The 21,942-nt window shown below is 37.3% G+C and overlaps 1 protein-coding gene across 3 annotated transcripts; it reads left to right on the top strand.

Annotated features, from left to right (window-relative positions):
- Positions 1-13,905: 13,905 nt before the first annotated feature.
- On the top strand, positions 13,906-21,658 carry LOC112186941 (PX domain-containing protein EREX). Of its 3 annotated transcripts, none has more exons than XM_040514682.1 (10): positions 13,906-14,313; positions 15,795-15,905; positions 16,068-16,166; positions 17,002-17,088; positions 17,414-17,522; positions 17,654-18,411; positions 19,401-19,565; positions 19,700-19,897; positions 20,462-20,680; positions 21,249-21,658. In XM_040514682.1, the coding sequence occupies exons 1-10, from the start codon at positions 14,029-14,031 to the stop codon at positions 21,522-21,524; spliced, it is 2,307 nt and encodes a 768-aa protein (XP_040370616.1). In that variant the 5' UTR covers positions 13,906-14,028; the 3' UTR covers positions 21,525-21,658. The 3 variants fall into 3 exon arrangements, with proteins under 3 accessions (XP_040370616.1, XP_024181284.1, XP_024181285.1); XM_024325516.2 differs by having other exon boundaries at positions 13,907-14,313; positions 19,655-19,897; XM_024325517.2 differs by lacking the exon at positions 15,795-15,905 and having other exon boundaries at positions 13,907-14,313; positions 19,655-19,897.
- The last annotated feature ends 284 nt before the right edge of the window (positions 21,659-21,942 follow it).

Here is a 21,942-nt window from a genome sequence, read left to right on the forward strand (position 1 = left end):
GTTTTTCACCTGTCTTTTTGAAAAGCGAAAGCAACTTTTGGGAAAAGTCCAAAAGCACTTTCAATGCTTTCTACACCTACTGCTTCACATGTTCTCGTCTGTTTCTAAATTGTGACTGAGGACAAACGAGTCGTTGTCTGCCTGGGTCATTCAAGCAGTTGTTGCATTATCTTCGACATCTGTATCAACATACATCTTGTAAGCATGCCAGTGTCGAGTCTATCTCTTTTTTGGTGAGAGATAGGAATAGGTCACTGCTGACTACGTCAGGATGATAGTAAGCAGTAATGATAGTTTTTTCTCCTGCTGCCAGGAAAGTATTGTTGATATCTTCAGAGATGATCCTTTTGATATATTCCAGAGTCATGGCTTTCATCCATGGGATGCTTGAGTTTGGCTGGCCATTGTAACCAACACATGCAGGCTGCAGATATTTCCTTTGAATAATCCTCACATAATGATATGGAGAAATGTACTCAATCTCGCCGTTTGCCTTCTGGATCCATTCTGGAAGAGTAGATCTGAACTTTAGACGAAGCATGCAGTCATTTTTTCTAATATTTTTGACTGTGTTGACGATGATAGGAGGCAATCCTTTAAGATCATCATTTGTCTTAGTCCACAGATTATGGACAAAATCATTTTCAACAAGCCAAAGCTTGTGTTCTTGAGGATGCTCACTTTGAACATTGACTAAGTATCTTCCAACATATGGTCCTGCAATGATAAAGAGAGTTGGAGGAACTCGGTCTTCAGAATTATGACTTCCTATCAGACTATGAAATTCATGCCAGTCTGATTCATTAAGTGCCATGATAGAGACCCTAGCACTTTCTGGGCTTTCAAGGAAGTGAATTTTTTCTTTTCTTACAACACTCTGCTATGTATGAATTTCTTCAAACTGTGGTCTACCATTTTCATAGAGTTCCTCAGCAAGTGCACAGAATGCTGGAAACATCAAGCCACTACTCCTTTCCTGAAAAGCAAACAGGAGATTATCCAGAATTGCTTTCTGGTGGTAGGCTAGTCTCCTGCCAGTTCTGAACACAGGAGTATCGAATGTTTGAAGTTCATAATTAAAAACATTTATTACTCCAGTTGGAGTAGGTTTGCTTTTTGGCAAAACAACAGCCTTCAACGATCTTGATGAGCATTTACTGTCTGCCTTTTGAAACGGGCTAGCCAATCTTTTACCCTGGGGTTGATCAGTTGTGGCTAGTCCTTTAGGACTTAGCAGAAACCTTTTGAGGAGTTTTTCTTTGGTTTCCATGGGATCATCTTCAGGTTCATGTTCTTTCCTAGTTCTTCTGCTTTTGGGATTACGACCTTCGTCGTCATCTTTTCGGCTGAATATTGCCAATTCTCTGGTCAAGGCGTCTGGAAGATAGTTCTTGTTTCCTGCAATTAATTCAACAACATAATCATATTGGTTAAGAAATAATTGCCAATTTGCTAGTCTTCCTCTATCAGCAGCTTTAGCAAGTTTGAAATTTTTGAAATTCTTGACTCTAGCACAATCGGTGCGGACAGTAAAGGGTTTTCCAAGAAAAGCTGAAGAATTTAAAATTGTTTTCTTAACAGCCAAAATTTCTTTTTCCCCTGTGGGATAATTAAGTTATGCAAGGCTGAACTTGCCGCTACAAAATTTACAGATCTTTTCAATGTTAGTTCCATGCGTTTTTGCCAGAACAACACCGGACCAATAGTTATCACTCGCATCTGTCTGGAGGATAATTTCATCATTTTCCTCTGGTTGTTGTAGAGGAGGGAGGTTTTTGCAGAGATTTTTTATCTGCTTCACAATTTTTTCATCATCTTCTGTGAAATTCCATTTTCTTTTAGAACTTGTCTTAGGAGATAACATTGCTGTTAACCCTGAGATTTTGGGAATGAAATCTCTCCCATAATTTATGACACCAATGAATCTCTCTAGACTCTTAGCATCAGGAATTCTATCTGGGAATTTCCTGATCTTCTCAAGGATATGAGGTTGAAGTTTTATCACTCCATTTTTTATATTTATTCCTAGGAAATCAATTTCATCGAGGATAAAGAAGATTTTCTTTTCTCCTAGGATAATTTCATGTTGTACTATCAGCTTTACAACCTCGTAGAGGTGTTTCATGTGTTCTTCTCTGGTTTTGGAGAAGACAAGGATGTCATCTATGTAGACGACGCAAAACTCTGCAACATGCTTGAAGATGTTATCCATCTTTCTCTGGAAGATTGAGGGAGCTTGCTTTAGACCAAAAGGCATTACCAACCATTCGTAATGACCTTGTGGTGTTCCAAATGCAGTGAGAGGCACACTCTCAGGATGCATCTTGACTTGCCAGAAACCCTATTTTGCATCAAATTTTGAAAAGACTTTGGCTCTTCTGAGCTGGTTGATCAGTACTCTTACTTGAGTAATTTGATAACCGTGTTTGACAGTCTTTTTGTTGACATCTCTATAGTCAATTACCATTCTAGCTTTTCCTCTGAGGTTTTCTGCATGATTTCTCACGTACAATGCTGGAGCATGATGAGGGCTAGTGGAAGGTTGAATTAATCTCTTGTTCAGGAGATCTTCAATATCTTTTCTGAATTCTTTATGATCTTCCTCTTTGTACTGAGGAATGGCTTTGACATGACAGATAGCATTCATGTCATGCAATCTCAATTCACAGACCACTGGGTATTTTTCCCAAAACTTCTGAGAATCTACATCGATATTCTGTTTGAGTAGTTTCTTGATTTTATCAAGAGTGAGAACTTTCTGAGACTCAAGCTTATTCTGAAAGTGCTTGAGGTTATGCTCCTGAATGAAACTAGTTTCTTTATCTTCACTAGTTTCTTCTTCTTCTTCTTCTTCTTCTTCAGAAGATTCTTCAATAAGTAATTCTTTTTGTTGCTTGATTTGGAGTATAGGCTCGAATTTGTGTTTGTAGGGGGTAAGATCACCACTATTATGTTGCGATCTCTGATACTGAGTAGTAAAACCAGGACCTACTACACTTTTTGCTTATGTAAGTCGGTCTGCCCAGAACACTCGTTCTCCTTTTCTGAAGCCTATCGCTTCTTCATCCTGAATAAATCTCTGTTGGAGAATAAAATCATTTCCCAACAGGAAATCTGATCCTTGGCCTTCAGATTGCCAAACATTGTGGATGATAAATGTTCCTCCACCAATGGTGATATGAACATTTTTTGTTACCTTATTCATGGTGAGATGGCTCCCATCAAATGTAACACCAGTAGCAGTTCTTTTCTTTTCTTCTTTCCAGAGTTCTTCTGGAATTGCAAATCTCTTTGCAACAGTAAATCCTGATCCATTATCTACAAAGGCATGTAGATGATATTTTTTGTGATCAGGGAATTTTAGCCCAATCTCTATGTAGTTGCTGTATCTACTAGTAGAGACGACTTTCGATTGCTGGAGCTCATTTTCCTGAGCTTGTTCTTTTGGAATGAATGGTTTGCATTCTTCTGGAACAATTTCTGGTGATTGAACCAGTTCAAAATTATCGATTTTTTCTTCATCGACAATTTCTTCCTTTATTTTTGAGGAGGATGGTTCCATAATTTCTTGGAACAAGGTTTCTACCTTTTTCTCTTTTTGTTCAGAGAAATATTCTTCATATTCTTGTTCTACCAATTGGCTGACAAGGCCATTCTTGGTTTTCCTTCTTGCTTCAGCTATGAAGCAATCTTTGTGATAAGTCTTTTTTGACTCTTCACAAAACATAGGGAGACCATTCTTTTCGTGACATAGGCAGTAGTCACAAACGAATGTACCAGGGTTCACCTGATAAGAAGACATTGAAGATTATGTCTTACTTTGTTCCCAGTTTTTGATTCTTAGAACATTCATCTGTCTTAATTCGAAGTACTCTACTTCATAATCGGACTCAGAGTCAGATAAATCTTCTTCTTCAGACCAGGTAGAGTAAACTGACCTGTCGTCATCTTCATCATCAGAATAGGCTATTTCATAGCCTTTCATATTTGCTGTTTCTACTATCTACTCATATTCTTCAAAGAGAGCTTTAGTAGATCTTTTATCCTTTTCTGGGCATTCATTGGCATAGTGCCCTTCGGCTTTACATAACCAACATCTGCAAGCTTTCTTGCTTGGTTGTTTATGCTGATGAATATTCTTATTTTTCTTGAAGAATTTCTTTTTAGGATTTTTCATCTTGTTGTTTCTTGTAATTGGAATTTTTCTTGAATTTCCAATCCTTTTTCTGATTACTTTTCTTGAATTTTTTAGAGTAATATTTTTCTTTTTTCTTACTATGGAATTTGGATTCATGACATCCCCGGTTGGTTGGCATATCCAGTATTCCATAACAGAAATTTTCAACTCTTTTGAGTTGTTTCTTGGCCATCTTAGCTCTAAGATTGGTTTTGCATTGCTCTTTTAATAATTGTCGGATTCTGTCGGCAATCCCTCCAACTGAAAATCTTTCAATTGGTTTTTCAGCTATGCTTTCTCTCACAGCTGTTCTCCATGGTTCAGGGAGTTTTCTGTGCAACAGATTAACTAGATCAGTATTCTCTAGTTCACCAATTGTACAGTAATATTCTTGAAATTCATTCAAGTATTCTTCAAAATATCTCATGTCACAGATTTTGAGAGCATAGATATTCGATTTGGCCGTTTCTTTAGCCTTCTCACTCAGATTTAAGAGATCTCCACAGAACTGATCATACAGGGTACTGCAAAATCATACGAAGACTTTGAATTTTTGATTTCTTCTAGCCAGTCTCTTCCTCTGGCAGTTTCTTTGAAAGATAGATAATACTTTTTTGCTACTCCAGTAAGAGTAGTTTCATAGTATACCTGCAAATCTGGTGCTTCAAATTTGCCAAGGGTAAGTGCAGAGGCCATCATCAGGCTATCTACCCATTGGTAAATGGCTTTTCTTTTGTCTAGAGCCTTGTCTAGATTTAGCCAGATGCCATAGTTCGTGATTGGAACTCTAGGCATATTGTCCTCTGGGACAAATTTTTGGGAATTTCTTTCCTCTTTTTTACCCTTGGGGGCTTTCTGAACTGCGAGTTTTATTTTTCCTTTTTCTCTGATAATGAAAGTTCTGGAGCTATCTCCTTTTTCCATTTCAACATCATGATAAGGAAAGACTTTTCTCGTCTTTCTGATTTTGAATTCTTTCATTTTTTCGATTAGTTTTTCTAATCGTTCAGGATTTTCGCAAGATTCTGCTTTTTCATAGAGTTCATAGAGCTTTTGTGCTCTAAGCATATTGACTGGTCTGTTCAGATCAACTTCTAATTCTTCTTCAGATATTAGTTCTTCAATAGTGGGTTTTGTTCCACTAACACTAGCTTTTCTAGTGCTATAGTTTATTCTGAGAAGATTCCTGTTTATCTTGAGGTTCTCAGGACAGACATCACTTTTTCTGTGATTGTCGAAATTGAGACTGATTTCTCCAGTCTTTCTACTTTCATAAATTCTCGCTTTCGCACTTTCCGATGGCTTTTTTGGACCGGACAATTTTCATTCAAGAGGAAAAGTTATTTCATTCCAAGTAACTTTATGAATCTATTGTGAATGGTTCTTCTGATTGGTGAGAAAGTCAGTAGTCAGACCAGGAATATTTGTTATTCTTGTCTTGGGGGCTACTGTAGTGCTCATCAATTTATAGTATGTTCTGTATACTTTTGCTAGTTCTTACATATCTTCTTTCATAGATATGCCATCTGTCTTGATTCTCAGTCGTAGACAGTGAACTGCATCCTTCAAGCTGGTGGTAAAGTTTAGGAAGCAGTTGAAATATGCTACTTGTTCGATCACATAAAGATGCTTCAAGAGTTCCCAACAGACTAGCTGAGAAATCTGTTAGTCTATTATCTTGTAAGACACATAGAACTGAACAGTCTATGCCTTCTCGCACAAGCAGATTTATGTCTACTTGGATTGCTCCAATATGCATAAATTGATATTTTTTTTGCTTGGGCTCTGGCCACTTCTGAATGAGTGATCATTAGAAGATCAGTCTCTCCTCCTGCTGTAGCGGGGGTTGTTATTTGTAGTAGTTTAAAATAATTTCTATCCATTAGATCAAACGAACCCTTTTGTAGATTTGTCTGAAATCTAATTTTGGAATTGAGGAGTTTTTGACCTCCTGTTCAATTTCGTTGAATTCGAATTCTTCAGCATTTAGGAGTTGTACTCCTTTCTTTTTTCCGAAGATGCTTAACATCTTGATATCTCTTTTCTCCGGGTTATCATACCGGATACTAGTATGACTAGTAGAGAGCTCCAGAAAAATCATGTTTGGAACAAGATTTGTGTCTGGTTTTTCTAATGGTTTGAATACATAGGCACTTTCTTGTCCTTCAGTATATTTTTCATTGAATCCAACATTTTTTGTTGTTTATTGATTTTTCTACTAACACTCGTTAGTTTTTCTTCTTCCGTTTTTGGAAGTTTCTTGATATAATCCATTTTGTTTTCCAATCTTTCCAATTGGTGGATTATAGTAGGCAGTGGTGTTCACCTGGTTAGTTGCTGACCAAAGAATTTATGCTCAACAAACCTTAGATTTACATCCAAGGGTGGAAAACAAAACACCTCAACTTAATAATAATTCTCTCTGCCCTTGGATTTACATCCAAGGATGGTTGAGCATTATTTTCTTGGTCAGCAATTGACCAGGTGAACATTTTCGTTATAGTAGGTAGCATTTCTAGATGAGTTTGACATCTAGATAATTCCAGTAACAGTCTCTGATATTTCTCATCAGAGGAATTTAATAGCGAATTTAATTTCTCTAATAACAATTCTAACATTGTCCCCATAGGGGGGCTCCCATTTTGAGCTCTTTACAAGCTCTGATACCAGTGATGTGCGGATCTAACCAATGCTCAGGTAGTCAAGAGGTTTTTGTTCCTCTTCAAGTATATATAAGAGAGTGTCAATATCTTCTTCTATTTTATAGATCCTAGTTTGGAGTCTATAAATAATATCCCAGTAGTTGGGAGCTTCTCTGTTAAAACTTTCTCTATAGTCTTTCAGTTTTTTCAATTTTTCTCTTTCTTTCTTCAATTCTTTGCTAGTGTTTTTACAAATAGCAATTAATTCAAGTCTGTCAACGATCAAAATTATGAATAGTAAGGTTTAACTTGTTTACCGTCGAATAGAGGATGCAATTTAGCTGCAACTATATTTAGACAAATAAATTCAAGATGGACCCACCACGTTTCATCAAAAGAAAATAAATGGAAACAAAAGAATTGTAAAAGCAAGAGAGATGGGTATTAATGGGATAAACATTAAGTTAAAAGAATAGTTGGGAGAAAAAGAGAAAACTTTTGTGTAAGTGGGGTTGAAAATAAGTTGGTGGAATGTATAGGGTTGTATTTGGTATTCTACGGGTAAGTGGTCATTATCCCTTTTTTTTAATAAATAGACTTCAGAAAATGTTTAGTTTTTGGAAGATTCGCAATTTGAAGAGGGTGGCTACAATTCTTGCTTTTAGCTAGCATTGGTTGTGAGAAATTATTGCTTCTTTATCATAGCACACTCTCTCTATCTAGGCACTAGGTTTTTCAAAGAATTCTGTAAGGTTTTTGGAGTCTCCTTGTTGTGTACAAGTTCGAGATGCTTGTCTTGGTTCGTTTAGGGTGCGTTCTAAGACTGTGGACACTCTGATGGTGTTTTGCACAGTGGTCTATGGTGTTTTGATAATGCTATATTTTTGGTGGCGAACTACATTAGATTATCTTACTGACAGGACCCGCCCCGGATTTCACCCTGAAATCCGAAGAGGACCTGCGGGGCCCACTTTAGAAGAAATTCTACAAAAAATTTGACAGAACTTCCCCTAAAAATGGACAACCCAAAACCTGTAGAAAAACATCTATACTTCTAAATCATCCATCCTTATTCTCCTGGAGCCACCCTGCCCCATATATCACAACATCTCTCATTTCATAAAAAATTCTAAATTTAAGAATATTAATCTCATAGGTTATCAGAGCAATCTAATGTACAGGCGTACAAGAGAAAAGAAAACAAGATAAATGACCGATGCTTTTATAATGCGGAAGCTATGACAGCTATGTCTCAACCCCAAGTATGCTCGACCTCAAGCTAAACTGGCCTGCAAACTGGGCATTTAAAACCGAAGGGCCCAGGGGAAAACATTTAAAATCTGTTAGAGTGAGTGGACAAAAAATAAGTACTTTCAAATGTATAAGTAAAACTTAATGCTTTCCCAAGTTATTCTCTAAAATCTCGCATGCAGTAACAATCTTGAAAACACTCTTAATCATCCTCTTTACTGAAATCTCAAACACGTAACAAGAACATCTTGAAACCTCTTAAAATCTCATCCTCAATTCTTATAAAAACATCCTTTTCATGAGGCTCGTTTGATGACTAGAAAGGACTGTTGTCTAGTCATCTCATGCCATCTAGGAAGGACCGCAACCCAGATGACGCATCGGAAGGGACTGCCAACCAGAATAGGAGGCGGTGGATAGAAGGGACTACCAACTAGCCATAAGTAGTAGACGGGACTGCCAACTAACCACAGGTAGTAGACGAGACTGCCGACTAACTACCTCATGTCATCTGGAAGGGATTGCCAACCAGGTGACGCATCGGATGAGACTGCCAACCGGGCTGTAGTCTGGAAGGGACTGCCAACCAGACTATTACCTAGAAAGGACTGCCAACTAGGTAAGATACGCATGCGCCAAAACTGGCCTCCTTAATAAACTGAATAGCCTCCTCAAGAAACTGAAAATAACTTCAAAATCTCAATAAATCCTCGAAAGCATAAAATCAAATACTCTGTAAATCAATAAATGGAAAGAAAACTCAATCTAACTTCAAAGCTGATAAGTACGGAGCTCAAAGCTCAATAAATCTCGATAAATCAATCATGCTCAAATATTCGATGAAACATTGGTACTCGTGAATCCTCATAAAAACCGATATTCGAAATCCATAATTCTCATAATATTTTCTGAATCAGTCACTTCCCGAAAATCATTCCTCAACTCAATAACTCATGAATGACTATCTCAAAAATCTACTAAAAGCCCTCGGGAAGGAATTTCAATACTAATCTCGTAATTCATAAATAAATCTCGATAAACTAAATCTCATAAAACCATAAAACTCAATAATTCAAATTGTAAATTAAATCTCAATCGGAAAATGCTAATATACTACATGCACAATTAATTTAAAATAAATGTCCACTCACAGTACTATTTAGGCGACCATGCATACGAGTTCCTTCGTCGAGCAATACCTCGGTACGTCGCCCTGTACACAATTATTTGTACATAAATAATTACCGGACGGAAAATAATTTTACGATAATCAATAATTAAGTCTCAAAACCCAAAACATCAACTTCTCCAATTCTCTACCACATCCAACCAAACTTCACCAACACTGCCCACTCATCGATTTCAGACTATATAACAATTATGGAGGAAATCCGACAACCGGATTCACGATTAACATTAATCGAAATCCAAATATTTAGAAATTTATAACCGATTCAAAACTCCACTAATCCTCACCAAACTTCATATATAACCTCTAAGATAATTATAGAATTCAACTAGCTAGAAATTGAAATTAAAAAGCTACCCTAGCCGCCGCTACCGCCGCCGCTGCCACCAACTCTAATGGCCACCAAAATTTGGCTTCTCAACACACACATTAATTCTTTCAACTACAACAACGCCAGAAAATGCCTAGAACTACCTCAACAATTAAGGTGAAGATTATACCCGAAACGTGAACAGTGTCAAGAATTTCAAACCTTTGAATCGTCGATTTTTCCTTCGATTCATGGAACAAGGCTTGGAGGAATATCATCCACATCTCGAGGCGCATCGATCAAGCTCAAAAATGCCGCCGGAGATGGCCGGAATCTGGAAAATTTTCCAGAAAACCCGAGCTGCTACAGTGAACTTGTTGGCTTCGATTCGTCGTCTATGGTGAATGATAGGGTGCAAGGCATATATAGATAGAAACCTTGTTTCAAGACGAAGAGATGGACACCAATTTCATGGCCATAGGTGGCCGGACGAGGCGGCGGCGACGCTGGAAAGTTACGTTGGCGAGAGGAAGAAAACTGGAAATTTTCGGGAAAATTTTCGGGGCTTGAAAGTCCAGATTTCTATTTATAGACATGAATTCCACAAAATTACAAAACTGTCACTAACTTAAAACCCTTATAACTTCTTCGTTACTACTCCGATTTTTACGTACCACATATGCACGCGCTCGGTTTAACGTCCTCTACAACTTTCATGAAGGAAATTTTCTCAAATTTTGACCCAAACAAAAAGTCAACTTTTAGGGCCCCCTAAAAGCATTGAAACGACAGTAAAAGTTGTTTACCGTCCAAATGACTAGTAAACCGGTGAATTCGGGTTCGGGACGTTACACTTACCAAGTTCTAATAGAACTTAATACCATTAAGATATGAGTTTAGATAATGAACCTCCCTCCTACTTTGAAGTCAGAGAAGGTGGCATGTAGCATAGGGGCAACACCTAGGACCATCCTTCTGATGGATAAATTTGGCCTATGACTTATGTCCATGTTTGTTTGAATGTGGATTGAGTTGATATTGGCTAGTATGGCCGCCGACAAGTGCTATGGTACGTCTCAAGGCCATTGACAAGTGCTATGGGTGATGTTAATTTAGTAGTTGATCTTGTGATCGCCTAGTGAGTGCTATATGTGATGTTAACTTAGTGAGCAGTGACCGCTTGGTGAGAGCTACGGGGATGAAGTACTAGTTGTTTGATTTATCTTATTGATTATTGGTTGCCCTTTATTAAGACTTTAACTGTAAGTAACTTTATATATAAAGGGAAAAATTGTAAATAGATTATGGGAGCAATTTTTCTTTGTATGTGGGAGAAAAAAACTGCATGAAACACTCTTGACTGTTTTTATTTTCTTCTCCTCTTTTTGGAATCAAAATTTGAGGTATCAAAAGATAAGAATTAAAACAATTAACAAAGAAAGAAACTCAACAAAATCAGTTCCACGCACAATAATAGAACAAACAATTAAAAAAAGAGGCTAATTGATACATGCGTAAGCAACTTTCCTATAAAATTTATAAAAAAAAATGTTGAGAACTTACTGGAATTGTGAAAGCAAAAACTATAAATATTTTAATTTTTAAATACATATAATTGAGATTTTATAGAGAAACGGTTGGAAATACTCTTATATCAAAGTATTGGAGATACTCTAACTAATCAAAAACTCAAAACCAAATGAACATTTTTCACTCTTAGCCAGCCTTTTTTTTTTTTTTAGCTCAATTCCTTAAGAGTTCTTTTTTCTAATTGCATCAACTTATCTTACAACATCTAGTTTGTGAGATTTTTTTAATAGAAAATTACACACAAGTGTCATTTTAAAACTTTAATTAGTTATAAGGCCACCCAACTCTTTTTGTCTTCATAAGGCCACTTTCACCTTCAAATGATTTTATCTATGACAATTTTACCCTTCCACTTAACAAAACGTCAAAACCAACATATCAGATCCATTCTCTTTAAACAAAAACAAAAACAAAAAAAAATCCTTCATTCTCTCTTCTCTCTCTTGCCGGCGATTCAACGTTCTCTCTCTCAGTCTCTCCGATGAGCTCGTTCGCTTCTCGCCATGGTTGTCATCGATGGCGTCGCCGACGAAGAACATCTCTGACATCAGAAGCTCTCCCTCAGCGGCAACGGACCATTGCGCAGCGAAGCTCAGCGCTTGCCGGACGATCTCGACGGAGAGAAGCCTTGTTGCTGATCGGAGTGAAACGAGACGGCATCGTTTCACCACCTCCTCCTCTTTCTCCCGCTTTTTCTCTGATCTCGACGCCGATCCAAACTAGATCTGATGGGACCTCGTCATTCGATCAATATATGTCGCCGGCCAAAATCACCACTGCAGGTCATAATTCGAAATTACCTATCTATTATGCCTCCGGCGAGGAGACCACCATAACAATCGCTCACCTTCGCCGGCACTCTCAGTCTTAGAGAAGAAAATGAGGTTTGTCTTCTTGGCTTCTTGCGTAGGCTAGGGTTTTAACTGAATTTAGAGATTCTAATTTGGATCTGGATATGATGGAATTGGAATTGACTAGGTGCATTTGATTCGGCTCTCTTCGAATGGAAAACTGGTATGTGATTATATGATGCTTCGATTTTCTATGCCGGAGCCAGAGCTTTTCTTCTTTAACTGCTTCGCAGATCCGGCTAAAATCCAGAATCCTCCAGTGGTGGCGACGACAACACGAACAGTTTCTTGAGGTTATGGCGGACCCGAGCCTCCTTGCTCTTCTCCGGCGAGCAACAAGCTCAAATTTTTTTTTTTGGGAATAATTGGGACTAACAGGTCTTTGATTTGATTTGTTTTGGTTGCGAAGATTTTCTTTTCCCTAATAGACTGGTTGTTCTTGGTTTTGGATGATTTGGCTGAATTTGTGCCTAATTGCAATTGTATTTGGTTGAAATCAGAATGTTTTGATTCAAACATTTGACATTGTAAATGTATACTTGTTTTGATGTTTTAGAGTGGCTTTTGTATCAGTTAGTAATAGCTTTCTCAGATGTTGGGAGTAACTTTGATAGCTATGTTTATGTCAGTATGCTTATGTCAATAGCTTCTATTTTCATTTTCATTATTTCAAGTTAGCAGCTCCATGTAATTGTTCTAGTGGCATTTCAATATAGTGATAGTAGCTTTATGTGTCTATGTTAGTAGTTTTATGTGTAATTGTTCATGTGGCATTTCAAGTTGGCAGCTTTTTTTTTTTCAAATCAGTAGCTCTCTGTAACTATTATAGTGGTTTGCTATCATAGTGATCGTAACTTTCTGTACCTATGTTAATAGCTCTCTAATGTTAGTGAGTACTCTCGTTGATGTTGGCGAAAGTAGATTTTGGTGTTGGTGAAAGTAGCTTTTGCTGTTGGTGAGAGTAGTTTTCTATTGCTAATGAAAGTAGTATTTGTTGTTGATGAGAGTAACTTTTGGTATTTGTGACAGTATCTTTTGTTGTTGGGGATAGTAGCTTTTCGTTTTGGGGAGCATAGGTTTTTGGGTAAGGAGTAGCTTTTGTTGTTGGTGATAGTAGTTTTTGTTATCTCGCCGGAGGTTGCCGGAAATCTCACCAAAGTAGCTTTTGTTGCTAGTGACAGTAGCTTTTGTTGCTAGTGATAGTATCTTTTGTAACCTCGCCGGAGGTTGTCGGGAATTTCATCAGAGTAGCTTTTGTTGCTAGACACAGTAGCTTTAAGTGTTAGTGACAGTAGCTTTTGTGGTTGCTGGAGTTCGCCGGAGGTCTGTCGGAAGTTGGCCGGAGACCCACCGGAAGTTGGCCGGAGTTGACCGGAGACCTTGCCGGAGAGGAGAGAGAATGATTGTTGACTTTGTCCTCCAGTGACATTTATGTAAATATGTTGGTTTTTAATATCCAAAATATAACAACCTTTTTAATCTAGTGGCCTTATGAGGGAAAAAACTAGTTGGTGGCCCTATGGCTAAAAAAACATTTAAAGATGCACTTACATGTAATTAACCTTTTTTTAATTGGAAGAATGAATTTCTTTAATAACTTGTGCACAATACATCAAAGGATTAAAGTGGCCTTATTACGTTGGGTGATCTAAACAAGTAAAAAAGAAAAAAAAAATACCACGGCCCTAATTACCTAATAGCAACTAGACAAATCATGCAATACTACCATGGAGCCGAGGAGGCCTGCCTTCTTTCCGTAACCAAATTCCTTCACCATGTGCTGCCCTCTCAGCAAGGAGCCAAGTGTCTCTCTATTCATTTAAAACTTTTTAAACGTATGTTATTTTGTTTCTCAAAAAAAAAAAATAAATTATTTTGTTATTTTCCTTTTTCGGCCAATTCTTTCCATTTAGTTTCAAGGGCCAAACCGGCGATGACAATCACTTGAAAGATCAAATCAGAAATTACAATCATCAACAACCAACCATCGAGGCTAGTTTGAACTAATCACTCCCAAAATGAATCTCTACGCTCACGACCTCTCTCTCCTCGACTTCAACTTCAACTTGTCCGATCCCATTTCCGATCCCTTCTCCCACCGCACCACTTCTTTCTTTTCCGAAACTGCCCCTACTGACGACGACGACGACGAGGGCGGCGGCGGCGACGCCTCTGATGGCAGAGGCAGGAACAGAACCAACGGTAAGCGCGTGGAGCGCAGTCCCAGCCCTCCCAAGTTCCGCCACGACGGCACCTCGCCTCTCCCTCTCGGAATGGATTGGAGCCCTCCGCCTCGCAAATGGGTATTCTTCTCTAATCTCTCTGTTTTTTTGTTTCGTGTGGATTTGAGCGTGGCTAGGGTTTTATGAATTTGATGTAGAAATCTTTTGAATTGATTTCCAGCACTTGATTTTGAACTTAGAATTGCCGATCAGGTTGTCTGATTTTGCTTCAGCTATCAAGTTATAAAGATTACATGTGAAGAGTGACGGTATTGGATAATCTGTTTATAGGAAATATGATATAGTAGGGAGAGAGTAAAATTTTGATGCGTACTAGTGATGGTCGCAAAGGTGAGGGTGGGCTTGTGTAATCCCCGCAAGCATTTGCGGAGGAAGTAAGAAATTTATACCGTAATCGGAGTAAGTAGCCGATTTACTATCTAGGAAGAGAGAGAAAGAATAAGGGATTTATGAATCATATACGGAATCTTTGGGAGGGAGGTGGTGGGACTGTGAAGTGCTTTCCAGTTGAATATAGAAGCTAGAGATCTGTAGAGATTTGATTGGAAGGAAAGACAGAGCTTGGAACGTAAATGATAGTTGGTGTCTGTAGTGTGTGCACAACAGAAAGAAAGGGGCAGTGGATCGCCACTATTTGTTGATTATGGCTGGAAAATAGGAGAGGGAGGGATAGAAGAAGTATGAAATGCCCTGGAAATCTTGAAAAATTTAGTTTAAGGAAAGTCATATGTTGTGATGTTGCATTATAATATACACATTAGTGCACCTGGAAAAAGGGTCTTATGAAATTTGGGCTGCATCTTAAATTGAAAATTACGGAGATCTATTGGAAATGATGCTGAGTCATTATGTTGCATTTTGGTAATTCACTGATGCCGAGTTCTATGACCTAAATTATTCGAGATGAGACATAGTAGGAATAAGTTTAAAGAGGTGATACATGTCATTCATTTATTTACTATGAATTGTAGGCATTTTGGTGCATTTGACTTTAGATTCTTTTCTCTTTCAGTGAAAAAGCACTTAATAATATTTACTGTTATATGCTTAGATTCTGAAGGCCCACCTTCTAACATAGCTGATAACTTCACTAGAAATGATGGTGTAACACTAGGTAACTAACTCAACACTAGTAACTTCGACCCGACATTACTAAGAAGGATGGTGTAATATTTGGCTTGAGGGTGTTTTGTATGGGTCTACATGGTAAATTTTTCTCTGTTGATATACAAATGCAAACATTGGCATCTGCTGATGACATTTCAAATTATGTTGAATGACTTGGGTCTCTGTGTTGTGTAATATCAAAAGGTGATTACAATAATATAGGGACATATGTCCCTAAACTTTTTGGCCATTTGTACGACTATGTTTCAATATGTAGGTAAATATTTACAGTAAAATATATAACTGAGTGAAAAGCAGGATGTAAGGTAATTAGTTTAGTAATTAGACAGATTTGGGTTTGTAGACGCAATGAACTGGGTTTCTATTATTCTGTTTGTTTCTTATTAATAATATCCTTTGGGGGTTTAATGAAGGATGGACGGGACTCTGTTTGGCCACATAATCCTCGTACAGGATGGAGTTACTGCATCACAGTTCCTTCTTGGACTTACCTGCCCAAACCAAGAGGTTCAGATCCTGTGGTGGTAAACTTTATGTTTCTTATCCTCTTTTAATGTCGCAGTGTTGAAGAAAAACATCTTCGGATTAAACATTATCTATATTCTTGTATGAGCATGCCTGCTGCCTTTTCATTTATTTGCAACCATAACTTTGTTAGTTTCGCTATTAACATTTACAGAGAACAGTTTTATAGGGTTCAAGTTGGTCTACAATCACCGGAAGGAATCACAACCACTCGAGGGATATTACGAAGATTTAATGATTTTCTAAAGCTATTTTCTGAAGTAAGTGATTTATCCTTTTTAGCAAGTTCAGTGTAAGTGACAATTTCTATGTATCAGCAGAAAAGACAGGGCATGCAAATTTAACAGAAACACAGAAAATAATAATAGTTTTCAAGCAATTCAGGTAAAAGGATTACTCAAACTAATAATTGATGACATTTAGGATCAATATAAGAATGATGTTGATATAGAGAATTATTTAGTATGTGTAATTAAAACAAGGTGGATATCAGCTGCTGTTATAAAAAGAATATCAAAAGATTGTATGTCATTATGCTAGTTATTTTGTGTTCCCTGCACAGAGAGAGAGAGGGAGGGAGAGAGAGATTACAGTTAATCTGGCTTAAATAGTAAGGGCATATGCAATATAGATCACTAGGTGTGCACTTATAATTAATACTGAAAGAAAGACAGAAATATCTAAGGGGAATTGAGTTTAACAGAAACTGAAAAATTATTGATGTGGCCTATCCCAGAGGAATAGTACAGGTAAAGGTGATGACCATCAAATCCGTCGTTACATGTTGATGTTTAATTTCCTTTTTCCAAATATCTGTGTTTTGCCCGACTGCATAGTACATCAAGGGGATACTCCGGCTATAATAAGTGGCTAACTTAAAAGTAACATATAACCCCGTTGATTAGATATAGTGCGTTGAGAAGAAAACACTAGGTCGAATTAGCTATGGATATCTGATCTTAGAGTTGAGATGATTAGCTACCGAGTAATTTAATTTCTGCCTTTTATTCTTTTGTTTATTTTAGGTTTGCTTGAATTTTTATCTTTGTTCTGTTACTTTTCGGACTATTGAGCAATCCCATTTGATTTTTGTAGCTTAAAAAGGCATTCCCCCTGAAAGATCTTCCTCCAGCTCCTCCAAAGGGGTTTCTGAGAATGAAAAGTCGGATACTATTGGAAGAGGTGGGTTACATCACTTTCTCTCTCTCTCTCTCTCTCTCTCTCTCACACACACACACACACACACACACACCTTCAAGTTTTATTTTAACTTCTTTGATTGTGGAAATTGCAAAGAATCAGAAATTTTTTGAGCCAAACTGAAGTAAGTTGACTGAGATGTACCTTTGCAAATTATAGGTGTCTCTTACTATCGAATAGGCTTTTATTCTGCAATTTTGGCTTATATGTTTGTTAAAATAGGATGAAATAGCTTTAGCATAAAAATGGTTTTATGGCGTCAAATATTGTTCATCCTCTTATTCTCAAATTGGTTAGTTCGCTGCAGCGAAGGTGTTCTTTGGAGGATTGGATAGAAAAGCTGTTATCAGACATCGATATATCAAGAAGTGTGTTGGTTGCAACCTTTCTAGAGCTGGAAGCTGCTGCGAGGTCTTGTAGGTGTATTCTTGATGCATCTTATAGATGATTCTAATATTCTATTACGTGTTTTCCTCTTCTTTTATTTATTTATTTAATTTTTTGAATACCATCTGTTTATATTAGTTTTGGTTGCCATACCTTTCAGCATTCAATGATCCGCAGCTAATTTCAGATGTAAACTCAACAAGTGGCACAGCTCCGTCTTCTTTGTTACAAACCCAATCAGATCTCTCCGTTGTTGCTGGTAGCTCATCTGTCACATCAGATAATGGTAATGATACTCCATACGAGGTATCTGAGCTTGGAACACCAAGGTATGGAGAGGATAGCTTTGCTAATCTTGCCATGGAGCATTCGACATCTGATCAGGACTTAGATGATTCAATAGATACATCTGTTAAGGTTGGCCTATTTAACCAGAAATCTGTTCGGGAAAGCCTAGAAAGGCGCTCCAGGCGCCAAATTTCTGGTAGAAGTAATGCGAATACTATAGACAAGGAGCAAACAAGTGAAAATACCTATGGTTCTAAACCTCTTTGCATGGATGGAACCGAGTTCTTTGTAGAACCTGAGGAAAGGAAGAGGGATGGCCATGCTCAAGGACCATCAACAGTGAGTTTTGGAAGTGATACTTCTACCTTGCGGGTGGGCAATTTATGTGGTGATGGCTCCCTCAACCTTCCTGAAAGTTCTGAAGCTCCTACAATTGCAGATACTCATGACAACTCAGATTTGAAGTTTTCAAGGGCTATACTAGCTGCTTTTCCACATGATGAGCGACAAAAATTAAACAGAGTTCTGATTACATTGCAACAGAGATTAGGAACAGCAAAAATTGACATCGAGGATCTTATAGCAAGATTGAATCAAGAAGTTGCTGTGAGACAATTTCTCACAACAAAGGTAATGATATATAACGGTTAACAAGTATTTACTGCTGGCATTTACTGATTGACTGAGCTAGAACAAGTCTGCTCCTATTCCCAGCTTTGGTTGTCCATATGGTGTGTTCTCTATTAATTTCAGTTTACCTTTATTTTAATTGAATTAGATTAGCCTCCCCACCCATTGATATTGTAAGAACTATGATTTAAACTAATATTCTAGAGGATATCATGTCCTGCATGGTCGCAAGTATAGTAGTGAAGTTCAGTGAGTAAGAGCAAAGTCAGGCTAAGTTATACTACAGTCAAAGATTGAGTTGTCTGAAGATTAATTATTAGTAGCAACTTAAGTAGTCACAAAAGTGATGGGATGAGAAGAACTATTCTTGTATAAATAATAGCAACTGAGTAATGATGCGTAATGGATCGCAAAGTTCAGTATAGGTTTGATTGGATTGCCCAAAGCTTCAACTATTCTTTAGAAACTTGAATTCTGGTAGTCAAAATTCATGGTGTTTGTTAGTTCAGACTAATTTTGTATTTATATTTTACCTTTTAGGTTCTGGCAGATAGCTATTTTGATAGGAACGTTGGCTACACTGTAATTTGGATCAAACTCAAAGCACTAAAAATACTAAACCCTATCTCATCAATTGATTGGCTGTGTATTCATAATTGCGTGACTGCTAAAATTCAGTTTAAATGCTGGCTGCCAGCAGTTTAGTTGCCGATGAATTGTTTTCACCTCAAGATATCTGTAAAGATTGCAGTATACTCAAATAGTAATTCTTTTCAATCTTTGAAATTGAGTACTGACTTATATTGGTGAAATCTATGAACTTTTGACGGTTATATGTATATCCAATTTACACATTATAACTCTGCTGAGTGATTTACACAGGAGAGAATGGAGGCTTTCAAAATCATAGATTTACTTTACTCCTCATTACTTGGCTGGAATTTATTTTTCGAAACATTTTGTTTTCTTATGGGAATTTTCTCTTGTAGGTTAAAGATCTGGAAGTGGAACTTGAAACTACCCAGCAAAATTGTAAAGAAAATATTCAGCAGGCTGTCTTAAATGAAAAAGAAAGATTTACCCAAATGCAGTGGGATATGGAGGAACTGCGAAGGAAGTGCTTGGACTTGGAATTACAATTGAGATCTGAGCAGGTTTTGTTCTTTCTAATAACTTTTATTTTACTTCTCCTGGTCATTTCAAATTGAGGGCCTTCTGTTGATTGTGTGCTACAATATTCCAGGATGCAAGGGAGCATTCGGAGTTAACAAAAATTTCTATCATTCAGGAGAATGACATATTGATACAGGAGTTGGATGTCTCTAGGCGGCAGCTTGACAACTTGCAGAAACTTCATGAAGAGTTTGAGGTGAAATCAAAGACAGATGTAAAGCTACTTGTTAAAGAGGTCAAATCTCTTCGAAATTCACAATCAGAACTGAAGCAGGAACTCAGTCGATTGATGAAGGAAAAATTAGAAGTAGAGGTATGTCCTCTGTTTCATTTAAGTTTAGTAATGGGTTACTAATATATGTGTTGTCATCATTTTCTTCTGAGATCTAAATTTCTGAAAGCTTCAAGATGTGTGATAAAACCAGTTTTTTGGTCCTCCTCAGTGTGTCAGATAAATAATAAAGGGTAGTTCCTTGTTTTCTTAGACCAGGGAGATGTGAAACTTAATGGGTTTCTCCAAATAACAAGACTGCAGTTATCAAAAAGGGGAGAAAATGATGTCAGTAAGAGTGTACATGGAAAATCCAACCAAGGCTCCCAATAATAGAGATAAAGATGTTGAACACAAAACAACATTTTGACCTTTTTTTTTTGTAGTCCATTGACTGAAAACCTGTATATCTCAAGGTTTAGTGGATATTCAGTGTTCTTGCTTTGCTTAGATTCATTTTATAATATCTGTATTTAGCTAAGCTTCTGGGTTTATCAGCTGGTTTTATTATGAGAATATTTAGAATGTATTCCTCTCTACCTTTCTGTAAGAAAAAACATACAACTTTAAGCTATCAACTTATGTTGTTCCATGTTTATATTTCAGAGAACTCTTCAAAAAGAAAAGCGAAGAATAGAGTGTGCAGCAACTACTAACGCAAAGCTGCTGCATGAATGTGAAATACTTCGCAGTCGGCTTCAAGAATGTAGTGTCAATTTTCTGGTTGAAGAGGAAGATAAACTGATCTTGGATACTTCATCACCATCTGATGCTGTTGATCTACTGACAACGTCTGACAATCGAATTGGTCTTCTTCTTGCAGAGGTATGCTTTGCAACTGTAGTTGGTGTCTGTGTCTTGTATTTGTGCAATGACTTCTATCAGTAATTTGTAGCTATTTGGGCACAAGCTGGCTCATGAAAGTACACTTCTAGAAGTGAAGGTACTGAGTATCGTTGCTGTAAAAGCCACAAATATCTCAGTAAAAAGTAGTATTCAATATCATATACATTCCATTGGAGTTTTACAATGAGGGAATTCAATCCATCAGGCCGCATTCTGACATCTGGCCTGCTGGAAAAAGAGGACGTCTTATTAAAATCTTTTTGACTGAAAATGCAGTATAGTTTTTAAGTGGATTTAACTAATTATAGATTACAATGCCTTAATGTTCATTAGATACGAGAAACACTGGGTTTCCCCATGGGAATCTCACCTTCTATGTCCATTCCCATAGTTGCCAAATGCCCAGAAGGCCTTTTGGATTTGTGGAAAAGGGCATTTATATGTACCGGTCACTTGTATTCTCTCCTTTATCAGAATCTAATTTGCTTACAGTATTGGTCCATCCAAATCATAATCTCCTTTGTACTGATTCATAAAATTGGAACAGGCACAGCTCCTTGCACAGGATGTCGAAAGTGCTGTTATAGCAGTGGACGATGCTCAAGACATCAAGGGTGGTGATAGGATGGCTGATGATGAGCTGAGGAAGATGCTGACAGATCAATTTGTTGACAATGCCAGACTAAGAATGCAGGTCAATTCAGTAATCCGTTGTGCTTTAAATGCAAATATTAAAGATGAAAATGATGGTGATGATGAGGATGATGATGAAGAAGACTCACATTTAAGAAAAACTGTTTTAAGCAAATTCTTGGAGAGGTGATGTGAGAATTGTACATCTTTATACTAGATATGTAATACACATATCCTTGTATATACAGGTAGTATATGCCAGTTCTATATCTGTGATGGCTGTGTAGAAGACGTTGTTTGGATGAATTTTTTTTTTGGAATAAATTTATTGATTGAGTATAGTAAAAGTTATGGTAGAACAAATCAAGATGACAGTGAAAGAAAAAAAGAAAAATCCATCCTTAATGTTCCGTGTTGTTATTGCAACCATGTCATTTTGTTTCTCACTCTGAACTTCCATGGGGATGTAATGCCAGCAGAGTGCAATTTGCAATCTGAGAGTGCATGGAACCATGTAATTGGATTTATAATCTTACAGGTTCGATCCACTAATGGTTAAGGTTAGTCATGAAATCATGTTGGAGGAACAATCCCATCTTGGCCGGGTA

The sequence above is a fragment of the Rosa chinensis genome, chromosome 2 (genome assembly GCF_002994745.2).
Source record: "Rosa chinensis cultivar Old Blush chromosome 2, RchiOBHm-V2, whole genome shotgun sequence".
In the NCBI taxonomy this organism is placed as follows: Eukaryota; Viridiplantae; Streptophyta; class Magnoliopsida; order Rosales; family Rosaceae; genus Rosa; species Rosa chinensis.